The sequence below is a fragment of the Salvelinus sp. IW2-2015 genome, linkage group LG36 (genome assembly GCF_002910315.2).
Source record: "Salvelinus sp. IW2-2015 linkage group LG36, ASM291031v2, whole genome shotgun sequence".
Classification (NCBI taxonomy): domain Eukaryota; kingdom Metazoa; phylum Chordata; class Actinopteri; order Salmoniformes; family Salmonidae; genus Salvelinus; species Salvelinus sp. IW2-2015.
This window is the reverse complement of record NC_036875.1, coordinates 19889538-19910165: the sequence shown is the minus strand read 5'-3', so window position 1 is coordinate 19910165 and position 20628 is coordinate 19889538. Positions and strand designations below refer to the sequence as shown.

At 44.0% G+C, this 20628-nt stretch overlaps 1 protein-coding gene across 6 annotated transcripts in view; it reads right to left on the bottom strand.

The window, feature by feature from the left end:
* Window positions 1-3152: 3152 nt before the first annotated feature.
* The window catches only part of LOC111959838 (phospholipid-transporting ATPase IH), a 72627-nt gene continuing 55151 nt past the window's right edge, over window positions 3153-20628 (bottom strand). Inside the window, exons 19-31 of one of the 6 annotated variants that reach the window (XM_023981642.2) lie at window positions 18110-18343; window positions 17832-18009; window positions 17507-17609; window positions 17154-17299; window positions 16855-16914; window positions 16609-16736; window positions 16307-16442; window positions 15739-15762; window positions 7525-7590; window positions 7237-7340; window positions 6972-7137; window positions 4011-4257; window positions 3153-3240 (exon numbers count right to left, since the gene is read on the bottom strand). In XM_023981642.2, coding sequence (XP_023837410.1) covers window positions 3233-3240; window positions 4011-4257; window positions 6972-7137; window positions 7237-7340; window positions 7525-7590; window positions 15739-15762; window positions 16307-16442; window positions 16609-16736; window positions 16855-16914; window positions 17154-17299; window positions 17507-17609; window positions 17832-18009; window positions 18110-18343 — 1600 coding nt within the window. In that variant the 3' untranslated portion in view covers window positions 3153-3232. The other 5 variants (XR_011474918.1, XM_023981646.2, XM_023981644.2 and 2 more) reach the window with 5 other exon arrangements.

Sequence of the window (20628 nt, the reverse complement as noted above, 5' to 3'; positions counted from 1 at the left end):
CTGTTGCCTGCACTTGAATGGTGAATGGGAGTCGTGCTTCAATTACCAGTTGAGAAATAAAAATAGTAGCTCTTTCTTTAAAAAAAACAACATATGATTGCATTTAGAATTGTTCCGCAATGAATGGGTTTATAAAAGCACGTTTTAATCCAGCAGCAACCAGCTGAGGAGCTGCAGGAGAAATCCCCCTCAAAATAGGCTCTGTATGCTGTGCACATGTGATAGTTGTGTTGGATAAATAAGATACATGATGACTAACGAGAATACACAGGCCAATTTAATTCCACTAAATTATACAAATTAACCTATAGGCCAATACTCATGATGGTCAAATGTATTTCCATCAACTGGTATTAACATCAATGAATAAAAAGCATTATTTTGCAATGGGATTTTTTTTATCCTGTTCATTTTGGTCTGGAACAGCTTTATTAACTTATGGGCTTTTCTTTAAAAATCGGTCAAAAGCTTGGCAATTGCCGGCTAATGGAAACCGTGACACACACGCACGCACAAAATAACAGAGGTCTTCCTCCCCAGAACATTTTGCAAAGCAACACCAGTTATTTCAACAAAAAGAGCAAAATGGAGAGACAGTAAAGAAAGTTAAAAACAAGAGAAACACAGTAAATAAAATGGAAACAGAAAAGGCCGGTCCATTTGATATTGTGACACAGTACGATTCCATTGTGTAGAAGAGACAGACATTCAAATACAGAATTTCTCATTTTGTTCAGTGAGAGTTTTCCTTTTGGATTCAAGTATTTTCACATGAAGAGTAGAGTAGTATAAAGTAGGGTCGTGGGGTAGAATAGATTATCATAGCAGAGTAGAGTAGAATAGATTAGTAGAGTAGAATAATAGAGTAGTTGAGTAGAATAGAGTATAGTAGTAGAGTTGAATAGAGTATAGTAGTAGAATAGAGTAGAGTAGATTAGTAGAGTAGAATAGAGTAAATTAGTAGAGTAGAATACAGTATAGTAGTAGAATAGAGTAGATTAGTAGAGTAGAAGAATAGCGTATAGTAGTAGAGTAGAATAGAGTAGTGTAGTAGAGTAGAATAAAGTAGCAGAAGAGTAGAGTAATAGAGTAGTGTAGTAGAGTAGAGTAGTAGAGTAGAGTAGAATTTGTCTATAGTAGAGTATAGTAGTAGAGTAGAAGAATAGAGTAGATTAGTATAGTAGTAGAGAATAAGAATAGAGTAGATTAGTATAGTAGTAGAGAATAAGACTAGGTAGATTAGTATAGTCAGTCAGAGATAAGTAAGAGTAGATTAGTATGTGTAGTAGAGAAAGAATAGAGTAGATTAGTATAGTAGTTAAGAGAATAAGAATAGAGTAGATATAGTATAGTAGTAGAGAGATAAAGAAATAGAGTAGAGTTAAATATAGTAGGAGTAGTTAAGAAGAAATAGAAGTGATTAGTATAGTAAAAAAAAAAGAAGAATAGAGTAGATTTAGTAATAGTAGTAGAGAATAAGAATGATGTAGATAAGTAATGTAGTAGAGAAGAAGAATAGAGTAGATTAGTATAGTAGTAGAGTAGAAGAATAGAGTAGATTAGTATAGTAGTAGAGAAGAAGAATAGAGTATAGTAGTATAGTAGAAGAATAGAGTAGATTAGTATAGTAGTAGAGTAGATTACTATATTATTCTACTCTACTACTATACTAATCTACTCTACTACTATACTAATCTACTCTACTACTATACTAATCTACTCTATTCTACTACTCTATACTCTATTCTACTACTATACTCTATTCTACTACTCTATACTCTATTCTACTACTCTACTCTATTCTACTACTCTACTACTATACTCTATTCTACTACTCTACTACTATACTCTATTCCACTCTACTACTCTATTCTTCTAGTCTACAACTTTACTATATTATTCTACTCTACTACTATACTAAAGTTGTAGACTAGAAGAATAGAGTAGTAGAGTGGAATCGAGTATAGTAGTAGAGTAGAGTAGTAGAATAGAGTATAGTAGTAGAGTAGTAGAATAGAGTATAGTAGTAGAGTAGAGTAGTAGAGTAGAGTAGTAGAATAGAGTATAGTAGTAGAGTAGAATAGAGTAGAGTAGTAGAATAGAGTAGTGTAATAGAGTAGAATAAAGTAGCAGAAGAGTAGAGTAATAGAGTAGTGTAGTAGAGTAGAATAGAGTAGTAAAGTAGTAGAATAGAATAGTAGAGTACCGTAGAGTAGTGGTGTGGACTGGGATCAGGACCAGACTGAAATAGAACTATGACAGGACCAATGGGAAGCAGCTTGGAGGTCACAAAGGCGTCCGCATGCTTCCCAGCCGAAACAGTTCGGAAGAGTTTGTGCATATATTATGACGACATTTTCTGAAATGTTTATCCTTTTGGACTTTGGGAAGAGTTTTTTCGGCTGTTCAGGGACACAACATGTTTTCTCGAGGCAAGCCGAAGTCGGTAGCCAAAGTCGGTGATTGGTCAACATTAGGGATTCTTCAATAAAGTCTTTGTTGTCATTCAACGTGACAAATAATTTTCATGCACATTTTTCATTGATAAATACTGCACCAATCATCTTAGTTAGATGTAAATTGCTCAACTAAGATCTCATCGGCAAAAACGTCAAAATTTCACGAGTTCTTCGATTATTTCTGTCTATTTTGAGGAATTGTATGCTGGCTACGTCATCTCAAAACGGACATACATTTTGTATTGATTTTTCAAGCGAAAGTCTTAAGGGAGTATGCAAGCGCACTCGTTACATTCTCGGCAAGGCGCCAGCCGAACTGAAGCATGTGGAAGCCTCAAATCGTATCCGCTTCCGAATGGCTGACAATGCACATGGTAAATGTTTCATGTTTGAGGAGTATGTGAGAATTAGTGAGCGTTTGTGTGTATGCATTGTTTATGAGTGGAACACAAATCCATAGTATTTGTAGGTTTAGGTCACATATTGGTCTCGGTGTGTCACACCGAGGTCTCTGGCCCTGCTGGGTAGTAGGCAAAGCCAGCCCGAGTTTACGGAGCACGTAGGGGCTGAGGGTGCGGAGGTCTGCCCCACCCCCATCAGCCCAGTGGGCCAATACCAGTTTGTGGGGGAAGAACTCAGACCTGTGGAGTGTTAGGGGCCCCGGAACCCCAAGGTGAAGGTGGGAGGAGTCAGTGCTCTCCCGTTTGGAGGAGGGGCCAGAAGGGCGAGAGGACACGGGGGTCAACTCTGCTACACTGCTCTGCAACAGCTCGTCAATGTCCTGGAGAGAGGGAAGGAGGGGATAGAGAGAGGAAGTGGTAAGACCTACTGAAAATACCCTGGTCTGTTTCATGTTCAATTCACATTCAGGTGATCAGCATGCAATAAAAATGAAAGATTAACATACATTCTGTACCATTTTCCAACCCCAGAGGTCAAAAGTACACTGATGTGGCCTGGGGATTTTATTCAATCAAATGTATTCAATAATAATCAATGCCAATGTTTTCCTATGTATTTAACTTTATCTCCATGTTTAAGATACCAAATGTATTTATCTGCACAAAATGTATGTGTGGCATTGCCTCTGAAACCCGTGTTGACACGGACAGCATGTGAGTGATCCAATAACAATATATTTACCTTTAATGATTATTTATTATTTATTTAATCTTTATTTAACTAGACAAGTCAGGTAAGAACAAATTAGGCTACCTAAGAGCATCTCTCAGCAGGACAGAAGGAAAGCCAGAAAAGGCCTCTGTATCCCAAGTTTGTTTACAATACAGTACCAGCCCAAGCCAGTTACCCTGATCCTGCAGGCTAACCACCCTAAAGCACTGGAAGAGAATCATCACACGTAAACCACCCAGAAGGCCCCATGCGTTGCATTCCATGGTTGTGATTTGTCCCAAACCAGCTAGCAGTGAAGAGCCTCTAGCAGGAAATTAAATGTCCCCAATACCCTTCAAAAGGTCCCAGCGTTCAGGAAGGTACATGCCCAATCACAAAGCGTAAACCATCACCCACCAAGATGTACCCCACAGTTACCGTAACAACCCTCGCCATCTGAGGGGGCGTGGTCTAGGGGCTGGCTGAGAAGGTAGTTAGGGTTGTGTGACATCATGGAGTCATAAGTCCTGGCAGCTCGCACCCCTTCACCTCCTCTTTCCCCCTCACAGGTCCTAGCAGGGCAAAGCATGTCGCTCTCACTGCCTCCACCACCAGCAACAGGACTGGGGTCCGGGCCCGTGGCCGGGGACACACTCCCCTCACACACGCCATCAGCCCTCACCCTCTGTGGGCAAACAGTAAGGGTGAGAAGGGGTCAGGAACCAGGAGGCGGTTCCGAATAGAAGACATGCGGTGAACCACTGCACTGTAACTAACATGATGATAGCCCTTCAACTTCCCAGCGTACCGCTAGCAATAATCTGTCTGTTGTCACGGAAGATTAGTCTAGCATCGGTGTGCCACACATGCTAGCAAGTTAGCATTTGGACGGAATAACACATCAACGTACATTTTAAACATGAATATACAATACATACAGTGCTACATTTGAATAGCATCCATAGGGGAACATGATGAGAATGACAGGCTGAGTATTGTACTGGGTGAGGTTGTAAAGCTAGCGAGATGCTAACAGAAGGCTAGTGATAGGTTAATAAGGTTATGAAATCAGTGATTAGAGCTTGTTATCAGCTGTAGCATGATCAGCAGTAGCATATTTTAGCAGTATGAATGTCAGTATTGTCTGGCACTTGAGTTCAATTGTTTGACATAGAAATGGAAGCCCCGGATGGGAACACTATTGTGATTGACTTTGGAAAGTTGGGAGTGAAATGTTGAAACTGATGTAACTCAATGACGGTGGAACACTGACGTGATATTGACGAAAGTGTTTAAAAAGAGTCACCTCCTCCTCTTCTGCAGTCTCTCGGCCAATCAGAAACTCAATCTGCTGTCGGACTGAGTGAGCACGAAGATGGTGGATAGCTCCACGGTAAGGCACGGGCGATTGGACTGCCATTGCCATTGCCCAGGGTGATGGGGTCAGAGGGCGGAGGGAGACAGAGGGAGGGGTGGGGTGAGGAGAAAGATAGAGACAGGAGAGATTGAAGGGGGGCGATTAGGAAGCAAAGCAGAGGCAGAGAGGGAAGAGAAAAGTAGAAAGGAATCAGTCAGATTTAGCTACAGATCTGAAAGCATTGGATAGGTATAAGCAATGTGATATTTGCTTCACCTTGCCTTCTGATAGGCTTGGTGGAATCTTTGCCACATTTCAAACACCTATGCAATTGTGACAGGAAGTAGTAATAATAGGTGGTGAAAGGTGGAGGAGTTTTAGCAATACAGTGTGGGTTAACAGAGGGTCAATCTACACTGAACAAAAATATAAACGCAACATGTAAAGTGTTGGTCCCATGTTTCATGACCTGAAATACAAATTTTTCATACGCACAGAAACCTTATTTCTCTCAGATTTTATGCACAAATGTGTTTACATCCCTATTAGTGAGCATTTCTCCTTTGTCAAGATAATCCATCCACCTGTGGCATATCAAGAAACTGATTAAACAGCATAATCATTACACAGGTGCACCTTGTGCTGGGGACAATAAAAGGCCCTTTAAAATGTGCAGTTTTGTCAAACACCACAATGCCACAGACGTCTCAAGTTTTAAGGGAGCATTAAATTGGCATGCTGACTGCAGGAATGTCCACCAGAGCTGTTGCCAGAGAATTACATGTTAATTTCTCTACCATAAGCTGCCTCCAACATGGTTTTAGAGAATTTGGCAGTACGTCCAACAGGCCTCACAACCGCAGACCAGGTGTAACCATGCCAGCCCAGGAGTTTCCCATCTGGCTTCTTCAACTGTGGGATTGTCTGAGACCAGCCACCCGGACAGCTGATGAAACTGTGGGTTTGGACAACTGAAGCATTTCTGCACAAACTGTCAGAAAGGGAAGCTCATCTGTGTGCCGGTAGTCCTCACCAGGGTGTTGACCTGACTGCAGTTCGGCATCCTAACCGACTTCAGTGGGCAAATGCTCATCTTCGATGGCCACTGGCATGTTGGAGAAGTGTGCTCTTCACGGATTAATCCAAGGTTTCAACTGTAGTGGGCAGATGGCAGACAGCGTGTACGGCGTCATGTGAGTGAGCGGTTTGCTGATGTCAATGATGTGAAAAGAGTGCCCCATGGTGGCGGTGGGGTTTTGGTATAGGCAAGCATAAGCTACGGACAATGAACACAATTGGATTTTATCAATGGCAATTTGAAGGCACAGAGATACCGTGACGAGATCCTGAGGCCTATTGTCATGCCATTCATCTGCCGCCATCACCTCATGTTTCAGCATGATGATGCACAGCCACATGTCGTAAGGATCTGTACACAATTCCTAGAAGGTGAAAATGTCCCAGTTCTTCCATGGCCTGTATACTCACCAGACATGTCACCCTGAAACATGTTTGGAACGCGCTGGATCGACGTGTACAACAGCGTGTTCTAATTCCCGCCAATATCCAGCAACCTCGCAAAGCCATTGAAGAGAAGTGGAACAACATTTCACTGGCCACAATAAAGAGCCTGATCAACTCAATGCTAAGGAGATGTGTTGCGCTGCAGGAGCCAAATAGTGGTCACACCAGATAGGGAAGTGGAACAGAAAATCAGTCCAACTTTATTTTAAGGTATCTGTGACCAACAGATGCATATCGGTATTCCCAGTCATGTGAAATCCATAGATTAGGGCCTAATAAATTCATTTCAATTGAATGATTTCCTTATATGAACTGTAACTCAGTAAAATCTTTGAAATTAGAGTTTTAGTACCATGAGTTGTCTGGCATATCAGAGGGAGCTCTACCTGGATACTTTTGGTAATTTTACAGGTAGGCCTACAGTACTTATCTACTGAACATATTGTTTCTGAAGACAAATAACCTTTTCATTCACTGGTACACTCTTATTTATGTGGTCAAGTTGTGGTCCTTCCTACCTGTGCGCGTTCAGTGGCGGTGGGCCACAGTGTTCTGCAGAGGACCTTCTTGACCACATCAGGCAGCAGGCTGATCGTGATGAGAAGGATGATGCCGAGCCAGGCCGGACCGCTGGACAACATCTGCATGAACACATAGTACATTCTCTGGTAGTTCAGGAAGGGCCTAGAGGGAGAGATGACATCTAGTTATTTTATTTCTGTTTAAGTGATACTAATAATGTACAGCGTAAGAACCAGTTAGTTGTAAGAATGAGAGGCCTACCAGATGATGCCTCCCCAGAGCAGTGAGAAGATGATATAGAAAAGCAGGGAGCCCCAGATGACAAAGTGGTTGATCCAGGTCCAGTGGTGTGTGTCCAAGGCAAGCTGCAACACACAGGATACACACACATTATCAATCGCCACGCCTGCAGGGCACACAGCTCTAACGACTGATGAGCAAGTCTACTGGATCAATTTTCTCTCACACACACAGGCTATTCACACGTGCAAAGGGATTATGGAATCCACTATTACTGGATTCACAAAACACTCACATACACTAACCCACCTTGAGCGTGACAGTAAACACCAGCACAGTGAAGACGAGAGTCCCGAAGGTCCAGTTTCCAAACATCTAGAGAACAGAGAGAGGAGGAACAGTTTGCTACAGTACATCATCACGCTGCATTTCATCCTTTATAAACAGAATCCCATTGAGATAAAAGATCKGTTTTCCAGGGAGACATCGGTTGAAACCATTGACTTCTTTAAAACCATTATTCAACACAGAGCACCATCTATAATTACTGTATTACAACCCTAAACCCTGTAACGTTTGATGCTTGAAAACAAGCAATGTCCATTTCACCTGCATTTTAGTGCTGGGACTAGCAAGGGACTTTCTGTGTAAGTCTCTAAGAGCTTTGCACACCTGGATTGTACAATATTTGCCCATTATTATTTTAAAAATTCTTCCAGCTCTGTCAAATTGGTCGTTAATCATTGCTAGACTGCCATTTTCTAGCCATATATTTTGAAGCAGATTCAAGATCAAACTGTAACTCGGTCACTCAGGAACATTCACAATCTTCTTGGTAAGCAACTCCAGTATATATTTTCCTTGCTGCATCTGCCTGGCCGGCTCCTCTCTCTCCACTGGGATTTTCTGCCTCTGACCCTATTATGGGGGCTGAGTCACTAGCTTACTAGTGCTCTTCCATGCCGTTCCTAGGAGGGGTGCGTCACTTGAGTGGATTGAGTCACAGACGATCTTCCTGTCCAGTTTTGTGCCCCCTCGGTCTCGTGCGGTGGAGATCTTCGTGGGCTATACTCAGTCTTGTCTCAGGGTAGTACGTTGGTGGTCTGTTGATATCCCTCTAGTGGTGTGGGGGCTGTGCTTTGGCAAAGTGGCTGGGGTTATATCATGCCTGGTTGGCCCTGTCCAGGAGTATCGTCGGACGGGCCACAGTGTCCCCCGACCCACCGGTCTCAATCTCCAGCATCTATGCTGCAATAGTCTGTGCCGGGGGGCTAGGATCAGTCTGTTATATCTGGTGTAATTCTCCTGTTTTATCTGGTGTCCTTTGTGAATTTAAGTATGCTCCCTCTAATTCTCTCCCCCTCCCGGAGGACCTGAGCCCTAGGATAATGCGACGACTCCTGGCTGTCCCCAGTCCACCTGGTCGTGCTGCTGCTCCAGTTTCAACAGTTCTGCCTGCGGCTAGGGAACCCTGACCTGTTCACCGGACGTCCTACCTTGTCCAGGGCCTGCTGTTTGACTCTCTCTCTCTACCGCACCGGCTGTCTCAACCTCAATGCTCGGCTATTAAAAGCCAACTGACATTCACTCCCGAGGTGCTGACCTGTTACATCCTCTACATCCACTGATTATTATTTGACCTTGCTGGTCATTTATGAACGTTTGAACATCTTGAAGAACAACCTGGACTTCCTTAAATGGCCATGTAGTCTTATAAATCTCCACCCGGCACAGCCAGAAGAGGACTGGCCACCGCTCAGAGCCTGGTTCCTCTAGGTTTCTTCTTAGGTTCCCACCTTTCTAGGGAGTTTTTCCCTAGCCACCGTGCTTCTACATCTGCATTGCTTGCTGTTTGGGGTTTTAGGCTGGGTTTCTGTATAGCACTTTGTGACATCTGCTGATGTAAAAAGGGATTTGTAAATCAATTTGATTGATTGATTGATTGATATTTGGCCTTGTGTTGTACGTTATTGTCCTGCTGAAAGGTGAATTATTCTCCCATTGTTTGGTGGAAAGCAGACAACCAGGTTTTCCTGTGCTTAGCTCCATTCTGTTTCATTTTATCCTGAAAAACTCCAGTCCTTGCCGATGACAAGCATACCCATAACATGATGCAGCCACCACCAGGGGGGCAGGTAGCCTAGTGGTAAAGAGCGTTGGGCCATTAATAGAGGAGGCAAGTTAGAAAAATATGCTGTTCTGCCCTTGAGCTAGGCAATTAACCCCCAACAACTGCTCCCCAGTCACCGATGATGTGGAAGTTAATTAAGGCAGCCCCCTGCATCTCCGATTGAGAGGAGTTGAGTTAAATGCAGAAAACACGTTGCGGTTGAATGCATTCAGTTGTGCAACTGACTAGGTATCTCCTTTCCCTTCCCCCATGCTTGAAAATGTGGAGAGTGACACTAAGCGATATGTAGGAATTGCCCCAAACATAACGCTTGGTATTTAGGATAAAAAGTTAATTTCTTTGCCACATTGGCCTCCTAATGAAAACCCTGACCGGTTTCCGTTCTCTCCGGCAACTCAGTTAGGAAGGACTCCTATATCTTTGTAGTGACTGGGTGTATTGATACACCATCCAAAGTGGAATTAATAGATTGTGTGGGGTACAGAGATGGTGTAGTCATTAAAAAATTATTTTAACCCCTATTATTGCACATAGTGTGATTAATGTAATTTATTAAGCACATTTTTATTCCTGCACCTATTTAGGCTTGCCATCTAAGGTGGTGAATACTTATGCAACTAAAACATTTGTAATATTTTATTAATTTGACATTATGGAGTATTTTGTGTAGATCAGTGACAAAACATCACAATTAAATCCATTTCAATCGCACTTTGTAACGCAACAAATGTGAAAAAATCCAAGGGAAGTGAATACTTATGATAGGCACTGTATATATTGTGATTCGATAATGCAATTTTCTTGCGATTTGATGTTACAAACATATTGCTCTGTATGTGTCTGCTGCAGAGAGACAAGAGAAAGCATGAGAACAGTTGTTGGGATTAGTTATGGGAATAAAAGTGCTGAAAACATGTTGGCTCATTATTTAAAAGAAGATGGAGAACAAGCTATAGGATGAAAAATACTGAAGTTTTGACTCTGGTACAGCAGACCATTGCTATCTTATGCTACAAGGCAACAAAAAAAAACATGCATATAAACACACACACACATATACAGTGGGGAAAACAAGTATTTGACACACTGCCGATTTCGCAGGTTTTCCTACTTACAAAGCATGTAGAGGTCTGTCATTTTTTATCATAGGTACACTTCAACTGTGAGAGACGGAATCTAAAACAAAAATCCAGAAAATCACATTGTATGATTTTTAAGTAATTCATTTGCATTTTATTGCATGACATAAGTATTTGATAACCTACCAACCAGTAAGAATTCCGGCTCTCACAGACCTGTTATTTTTTCTTTAAGAAGCACTCCTGTTCTCCACTCATTACCTGTATTAACTGCACCTGTTTGAACTCGTTACCTGTAAAAAGACACCTGTCCACACACTCAATCAAAACAGATTCCAACCTCTCCACAATGGCCAGACCAGAGAGCTGTGTAAGGACATCAGGGATAAAATTGTAGACCTGCACAAGGCTGGGATGGGCTACAGGACAAATAGGCAAGCAGCTTGGTGAGAAGGCAACAACTGTTGGCGCAATTATTAGAAAATGGAAGAAGTTCAAGATGACGGTCAATCACCCTCGTCTGGGCACCATGCAAGATCTCACCTCGTGGGCATCAATGATCATGAGGAAGGTGAGGGATCAGCCCAGAACTACACAGGCAGGACCTGGTCAATGACCTGAAGAGAGCTGGGACCACAGTCTCAAAGAAAACCATTAGTAACACACTACGCCGTCATGGATTAAAATCCTGCAGCACACGCAAGGTTCCCCTGCTCAAGCCAGCGGCATGTCCAGGCCCGTCTAAAGTTTGCCAATGACCTCTGGATGATCCAGAGGAGGAATGGGAGAAGGTCATATGGTCTGATGAGACAAAAATAGAGCTTTTTGGTCTAAACTCCCCACTCGCCGTGTTTGAGGAAGAAAGGATGAGTACAACCCCAAGAACACCATCCCAACCGTGAAGCTTGGAGGTGGAACATCATTCTTTGGGATGCTTTTCTGCAAAGGGGACAAGACGACTGCACCGTATTGAGGGGAGGATGGATGGGCCATTGTATCGCGAGATCTTGGCCAACAACCTCCTTCCTCAGTAAAAGCATTGAAGATGGGTCGTGGCTGGGTCTTCCAGCATGACAACGACCCAAAACACACAGCCAGGGCAACTAAGGAGTGGCTCCGTAAGAAGCATCTCAAGGTCCGGAGTGGCCTAGCCGTCTCCAGACCTGAACCCAATAGAAAATCTTTGGAGGGAGCTGAAAGTCCATATTGCCCAGCGACAGCCCCGAAACCTGAAGGATCTGGAGAAGGTCTGTATGGAGGAGTGGGCCAAAATCCCTGCTGCAGTGTGTGCAAACCTGGTCAAGAACTACAGGAAACGTATGATCTCTGTAATTGCAAACAAAGGTTTCTGTACAAAATATTAAATTCTGCTTTTCTGATGTATCAAATACTTATGTCATGCAATAAAATGCAAATTAATTACTTAAAAATAATACAATGTGATTTCCTGGATTTTTGTTTTAGATTCCGTCTCTCACAGTTGAAGTGTACCTATGATAAAAATGACAGACCTCTACATGCTTTGTAAGTAGGAAAACCTGCAAAATCGGCAGTGTATCAAATACTTCTTCTCCCCATTGTATGTACACCCACGTACACACATACACTCAAAAGTTTGGACACACCTACTCATTCATTTCAATTAACAGGTGTGCATTGTTAAAAGTTAATAAATAAATATTCCACAAATGAATGTGTTTGAGCCAATCAGTTGTGTTGTGACAAGGTAGGGTTGGTATACAGAAGATAGCCTGAAGGTCAGTCAATCCGGAAAATTAAGAACTTTTAAAGTTTCTTCAAGTGCAGTCGCAAAAACCATCAAGCGCTATGATGAAACTGGCTCTCATGAGGATCGCCACAGGAAAGGAAGACCAAGAGTTACCTCTGCTGTAGAGGATAAGTTCATTAGAGTTACCAGCCTCAGAAATTTCAGCCCAAATATATGCTTCACTGAGTTCAAGTAACAGACACATCTCAACATGATCAAATTGCTGCAAAGAAACGACTACTAAAAGGACACCAATAAGAAGAGACTTGCCTGGGCCAAGAAACACGAGCAACAGACATTAGACCGGTGGAAATCTGTCCTTTGGTTTCAACCGCCGTGTCTTTGTGAGACGCAGGGAAGTTGAACGGATGATCTCCGCATGTGTAGTTCCCACCGTGACACATGGAGATYTWGTGATGGTGCTTTGCTGGTGACACTGTCGGTGATTTATTTAGAATTTAAGGCACACTTAACCAGCATGGCTACCACAGCATTCTGCAGCGATACGCCATCCCATCTGGTTTGCGTTTAGTGGACTAGCATTTGTTTTTCAACAGGACAATGACCCAAAACACACCTCCAGGCTGTGTAAGGGCTATTTGACCAAGAAGGAGAGTGATGGAGTGCTGCATCAGATGACCTGGCCTCCACAATCATCTGCCTCAACCCAATTGAAATGGTTTGGGATGAGTTGGACCGCAGAGTGAAGGAAAAGCAGCATATGCTCAGCATATGTGGGAACTCCTTCAAGACTGTTGGAAAATAATTCCTTGTGAAGTTGGTGGAGAGAATGCCAAGAGTGTGCAAAGCTGTCATCAAGGCAAAGGGTGGCTACTTTGAAGAATCTAAAATATATTTGATTTGTTTAACACTTTTTTGGTTACTACATGATTCCATATGTGTTATTTCATAGTTTTGATGTCTTCACTATTATTCTGTAGAAAATAGTAGAAAATAGTAAAAATAGACAAAAACCCTTGAATGAGTAGGTGTGTCCAAACTTTTGACTGGTGCTGTATGCACGCATGCATAGAATTATTATTTTGAACGAGAGAGATATATATATATACCATCCCAACCATGAAGCACGGGGGTGGCAGCATCATGTTGTGGGGGTGCTTTTCTGCAGGAGGGACTGGTGCACTTCACAAAATAGAAGACATCATGAGGACGGAAAATTATGTGGATATATTGAAGCAACATCAAGACATCAGTCAGGAAGTTGAAGCTTGGTCCCAAATGGGTCTTCCAAATGGACAATGACCCCAAGCATACTTCCAAAGATGTGGCAAAATGGCTTAAGGACAACAAAGTCAAGGTATTGGAGTGGCCATCACAAAGCCCTGACCTCAATACTAAGGAAAATGTGTGGTCTTCTGTGACTTCGTCCACATCTTGTTACATTACAGCCTTTTCTAAAATTGATTAAATTGTTGTTTTCCCTCAAACTACACACAATACCCAATTATGAAAAAAAAAAACTGAAATATCACATTTACATAACTATTTCAGACCCTTTACTCAGTACTTTGTTGAAGCACCTTTGACTACACCGATTACAGAGTCAAGTCTTCTTGGGTATGACTCTACAAGCTTGGCACACCTGTATTTGGGGAGTTTCTCCCATTCTTCTCTGCAGATCCTCTAAAGCTCTGTCAGGTTGAATGGGGAGTGTTGCTGCACAGCTATTTTCAGGTCTCTCCAGAGATGTTTGATCGGGTTCAAGTCCGGGCTCTGGCTGGGCCACTCAAGGACATTGAGACTTATCCCGAAGCCACTCCTGCGCTGTGTGCTTAAGGTTGTTGTCCTGTTAGAAGGTTAACCTTCACCCCCGTCTGAGGTCCTGAGTGCTCTGGAGCAGGTTATCATCAAGGATCTCTGTACTTTGCTCCGTTCATTTTTCCCTTGATCCTGACTAGTCTCCCAGTCCCCCAGTCCCTGCCACTGAAAAAAACACCCACAGCATGATGCTGCCACCACCATGCTTCACCGTAAGGATGGTGCCAAGTTTCCTCCAGACGTGACGCTTGGCATTCAGGCCAAAGTGTTCAATCTTGGTTTCATCAGACCAGAGAATCTTGTTTCTCATGGTCTAAGAGTCCTTTAGGTGCCTTTTAGCAAACTCCAAGCGGGCTGTCATGTGCCTTTTACTGAGGAGTGGCTTACGTCTGGCCACTCTACCATGAAGGCCTGATTGGTGGAGTGCTGCAGAGATGATTGTCTAGAGCTCTGTCAGAGTGATTGCTCAGTTTGGCCGGGCAGTCAGCTCTCGGAAGAGTCTTGGTGGTTCCAAACTTCTTCCATTTAAGAATGATGGAGGCCACTGTGTTCTTGGGGATCTTCAATGCTGGAGAAATGTTTTGGTACCCTTCCCGAGATCAATTTCGAGTCTCATAGCAAAAGGTCTGAATACTATCCGTTTTTTCTTTTTATACATTTGCAAAAATGTATAAAAAGCTGTTTTCGCTTTGTTGTTACGGGGTAATTGTGTGTAGATTGCTGAGGATTTTTTTTATTTAATCCATTTTAGAATAAGGCTGTAACATAACAAAATGTGGAAAAAGCCAAGGGGTCTGAATACTTTCCCAAGGCACTGTATGCATAATGAGACCAATTATGGTAAATAACCTTGAAACTTGAAAGCAAAAGCAGGATGCAAAATATAGTGCTAAAAATAGAGCAAATCAACGCATTTGTTCCTTAGTCATCCCCTCTCTGTGTGTGGTCTCTCCTCACAGATGACTGTCAAAGCAGCCATCGGGAAGGATCAGGAGGAAGAGTGCGGGAGACAGGAGAGCAAGATAGATTCGAGGGAGAGTCAGATGAAGAGAGGGAGAGTTTGGAGAGATGGAGAAAGCCGTATAGAACGAGATGGAGCGAGACGTAATCAGAGAGATCAAGAGCGATGCAGGAAGAGGTAGAGTGAGAAAGGATGTGTTTCATTAGCATAGTGGAGGAGTTGGAACCCCCATGTTGTCATCCCTGACTACCCCTCCTCCTCCTCCTCCTCCTCTCACTAGCCTAATCAACATCATCATGTCCCTACCCAAGGAGCATGACAACTAGAAATGTATCTCTCTACAATAAATATATCTCCTACAAACACTAGACAATGTGAACATACATCGTTTGGGTGAAAGAGGGCACCTTCCAAGACAGTGCAGCTAGAATGAACAGCAGAGTGTCCGCTTTTTTGACAAAATGCATCGTCTATGACGTACTACTACTGAGCACATATGCACTCACACACACACACAATTAAATATACTACCAACAGATAAAGGATAATGTGGGGGAGAGACTAGTGTATCTATATTAGTAGAGTGGAGCTAGTGAGGTCAGGTGTTGGACTGGGTAGAGGCGCTCTAGAGATGTGGAACTAAACAACTACAGGCAGAATGAGGTGGATGCCGGAGGTGGGGATGGATGGATGTTTCGGAATGAAACGGTAAAGCTCAAAGCTAAACTCATAACTAAAAAACAACAGAAGCTAAAAGAACATGATAGATAGAGAGACAGAGAGAGAGGGAGAGAGACAGGCTTACCATCTGTGTGTTGGTGGTCATAAGCTGAGGAACAGGAAGAAAAGTCAAATAAAGTAGAAGCAGAGAGGAGGAAGAAGAAGAGAAAATAATCAGGACAAAGAGTAAATGGATTCCAGGATGTTTCAACTTAAAAAAACAGGACCAAAGGCAATACAAAACAGTAATGACATAAATCAACAGTACAGAGAAAGATGCTATTGCAGTGTCCATATGAATGGAGTCCTGATGATTGTCAAGCTAAAGAAGACCACTGAGATTGCGTCTGGACTCCGAACACAAATGAACCACAACCTGACCATAACTTACCCATAGATAACCTGAACCTGACCACATTGTATTACTCCCGTCTCAACGTCTGGTGTTATGGGACAATCACATGTAGATGGATGGGTGTTCTATCAATCATCACTGTGAGTGAATCTCAAAATGGCACCCAGCTAATGGTCAATGCTTATGATTTGGGGTTTAGTCATCTGATCCTCGATCTGTGGTTAGGGGCAACATGTCAACTGGTCCTTGACAACGGCGCTCTGCCCCGGTTGCAGTGGAGACGGTTGCCAGGGCTCACCTGTCCGTTACTGGTGAAGGTGGTGTTGTCGAACAAGAAGTAGGCACCAAAGAAGAAGATACAGGCGTTGAACAAGCCCAGGCACGTCCAGTAGAGGAACACGGGCCAGCGCAGGAGAGCGTTCTTAGCTACGTCCCTGTGACGGAAAGAGAGAGAGAGATGGGAGGAGGGGGAGAGAGCGAGGAGGGGAGATAAAGAGAGAATGTTTCAACAAACAGAAACAATATAATTGGTTCAAACCTTTTTTTCTGTGTGGGAATTATACTGTCTTTCAAAACAGTTTAGTGGGATGTTCCTCTGACCTGTACAGAGTGGGATCTCTCTTGAGCATCTCTATGCTGATATGTTTCTCTATGAGGCTGTAGAGGAGGATGGGCAGCGAGGTGAAGCTGATGTTGTACAGCGTCAGGTAGGCTGTGTCGTACAGTGGCTGCACAGAGACACAAACAGCACAGTCAGAAAGATACAGACCACACATGACAAAACAGGCAGCCATGACGGGCAACCGTTATAGGCAACCGTCATTTAMGATGATTCTGAGCACCTACCTGCTGAGAGAATCCACAGAAGAACTGATAGAGGAACTGAGGGAAGATGAAGCACACATTCTGGAGAGCGAGAGAGTGAAAGTGGGAGAAACAAAGTGAGAAAGGGAGGACTAAACATTGTTCCTCATTCAGCTGCTTGCAGCGTCGTACCTCGACATTTGGCTCACCAATGGCTCTCTCTTCTGGGACAGGTACCAGGCTGAGGTGGTGTCAAAGTCCCAGGTTGTGTCATTCAATACTAAACAATTGAAATGTGTGCCCAGTAAATGCCCAGTATTAGTGTCAGTAGTAAAGCTCACCTTGTAGAAGAAGTACTGCACCAGCTCAGCGATGCGGATGTAGTAGAAGTGTCCGTGCACCAACAGCATCTTCTTCAGGTGTTTGAACTTTGGGATGGCGTAGTCACTGTTCCTCGCCGCCTGGCGCCCCTCCTTACCCATGATGCCTTAGAAGACAGAAAGGGATTGGTTGATTGATGGAAAACATTCATACCAATAGGTCTTCGTGAAATATCTAGTGTCTGTTTTGACACCAATGAGATGTCTGGGACCGAATGACTCCCACCAATCATAGAATAGAAATGAGTGCTAGCTGAGGGTTCCCACCAATCAGAGTAGACCCAAGAGCTTGCCAATCAGAGAGATGAGCTCACCGATGCCCACGTGTGCCTCGAGGATCATGCTGACGTCGTTGGCTCCGTCACCGATGGCCAGAGTGATGGGGTGCTCCTTAGATGCCTTGATCAGCTTCACAATCTGGATAGACAACAGTCATACCACAACTCATTAAATACCAAAATAATACTGCTAATAAGGTACAGACTAAGATGCATTTTAAAAATCACTTGACAGTTCACCTCTTGCCTAACTAGGTCATTATAGTAGAAGACCAGTTTTTCACAATGACTTAACAGGCTAACTAACCACTCTCTATCTCACTGGTTTCCCATGTGATACAGGAAGTGACATCAGACCAACCTGTGCTTTCTGTAGGGGCGCCATGCGGCAGCAGAGCACGGCACTGCAGTTCCTAGAGATTTCCAGGAAGATCTCTCTGTAGTTCCCTGAGCCAGAGCTCTCTGGACTGGGCTTCAGCACAGCAGACAGGGTGGCCCCGTCGATGATCAGACCATAGTCCTGACATTCCACAGACAGCCTGGGGAAATACACACAGATACAGATGTTAACACACAGAGATACACACATACCGTGAATACACACAAACAAAACATAGGAACACAAAATGTGCAGCCTACCCTGACAGGGAGCGTTGTCTGAGTACAGTCCTGCTCAGGTCAAACAGAACGTCATGCAAACACTGTTCCTCTGTGCGTTTCTTGGTCAGCTCCAGTATCTGTGTGGAGCGGCGGAACAGTTTGCTAGCGTAGCACGTAGCCGCCGCTGTCTCCATCTTGTCCCCCGTCAGCACCCATACCTTCATCCCAGCCTTTTGGAGAGACTCGATGGTGTCTGCTGCCTTCTCCTGGAGCCTGCACAGCAGTCAATAGGTTGTTAGAATTACACAATAGGCTGTATGGACGTTTCAAAGTACGCAAGATAGAAATTGTGACATTATTGATCAATAATATTAGTTTTCACCCTATTCGTTTTATATTTATTATTAAAAAATATAATTCAATTCAAGAGATAACCTCTGATTAAATCCTGATTAAAAAGACTACATTGATTCCACACCATTGTAAAAACAATCAAGGCCGAGAAAGAGTTAGAGTATTTCCTTTGTGGTCATTGATAACTCCTGTAGTCAATAAGTCTCCTCGGCCAGCCGATGGGTTAACACACTGATCAACTCAGTCCGGTTATTGATGACTAATCTATACAAGGCCAGGTCAATGTGTATCATACATCAGAGGGCTAGTCGATTAGGAAAACAAGTGGTCATCAAATCAGAAATTCCATGATGGTAAATCTCCCTTTTACATCTCTCGCTGCTTTTACCCCCTCTTTCCCTCTCTCTCGCTTCTTTTACCCTCTCTTTCCCCCTCTCCTCTCTCTCGCTTCTTTTACCCACTCTTTCCCCCTCTCCTCTCTCTCGCTTCTTTTACCCTCTCTTTCCCCCTCTCCTCTCTCTCGCTTCTTTTACCCACTCTTTCCCCCTCTCCTCTCTCTCCGAGATCCCCACTCTTTTCCCTCTCTCCTCCTCTCATTCTATTTTTTTTTTTTTTTTTTTTTACCCACTCTTTCCCTCTCCTCTCTCTCACTTCTTTTACCCACTCTTTCCCTCTCCCTCTCTCTCACTTCTTTTACCCCTCTTCCCCCCTCTCCTCTCGCTCACTTCTTTTACCCACTCTTCCCCTCTCCTCTCGCTACTTCTTTTACCCACTCTTTCCCCCTCTCCTCTCGCTCACTTTCTTTACCCCACTCTTCCCCCTCTCCCTCTCGCTCAACTTCTTTTACCCACTCTTTCCCCTCTCCCTCTCGTCTCACTTTTTTACCCACTCTTTCCCCCTCCCTCCTCCTCCTCACTTCTTTTACCCACTCTTTCCCCCTCTCCTCTCGCTGACTTCTTTTACCCACCTTTCCCCCCTCTCCCCCTCGCTCACGTTCTTTTACCCACTCTTTCCCCCCTCTCCTCCTCCTCACTTCTTTTACCCACTCTTTCCCCCTCTCCCTCACTCACTCTTTTACCCACTCTTTCCCCCTCTCCCTCGCTCACTTCTTTTACCCACTCTTTCCCCTCTCCTCTCGCTACTTCTTTTACCCACTCTTTCCCCTCTCCTCTCTCTCACTTTTTTACCCACTCTTTCCCCCTCTCCTCTCTCTCCTTCTTTTACCCACTCTTTCCCCCTCTCCCCTGCTCACTTCTTTTACCACTCTTTCCCCCTCTCTCTCGCTCATTCTTTTACCCACTCTTTCCCCTCTCCTCTCCTCACTTCTTTTACCCACTCTTTCCCCCTCTCCTCTCGCTCACGTTCTTTTTACCCACTCTTCCCCCCTCTCCTCTCGCTCACTTCTTTTACCCACTCTTTCCCCTCTCCTCTCTCTCACTTCTTTTACCACTCTTTCCCCCCTCCTCTCCTCACTTCTTTACCCACTTTCCCCCTCTCTCTCGCCACTTCTTTTACCCACTCTTTCCCCCTCTCCTCTCGCTGACTTCTTTTACCCACTCTTCCCCTCTCCCTCGCTCACTTCTTTTACCCACTCTTTCCCCCTCTCCCTCGCTCACTTCTTTTACCCACTCTTTCCCCTCTCCTCTCGCTCACTTCTTTTACCCACTCTTTCCCTCTCCTCTCGCTACTTCTTTTACCCACTCTTTCCCCCTCTCCCTCGTCACTTCTTTACCACATCTTTCCCCTCTCCCTCGCTCACTTCTTTTACCCACCTTTCCCCTCTCTCCCCGCTCACTTCTTTTACCCACTCTTTCCCCCTCTCCCCTCGCTCACTTCTTTTACCCACTCTTTCCCCCCTTCCTCTCGCTCACTTCTTTTACCCACTTTTCCCCCTCTCCCTCTCTCTCGCTTCTTTTACCACTCTTCCCCCTCTCCTGCTCTCGTAGCTTTTTTACCCACTCTTTCCCCCTCTCCCCTCCTCACTCTTTTACCCACTCTTTCCTCTCTCTCTCTCTCACTTCTTTTTACCCACTCTTTCCCCTCTCTGAACTCGTGACATTTTTACCCACTCTTTCCCCTCTCCCCCTCGCTCACTTCTTTTACCCACTCTTTCCCCTCTCCCCTCGCTCATTCTCTTTTACCCACTCTTTCCCCCTCTCCCTCCTGCTGTTTCCCCTCAATCTCCTTTCCCCTCTCTCCTTCTG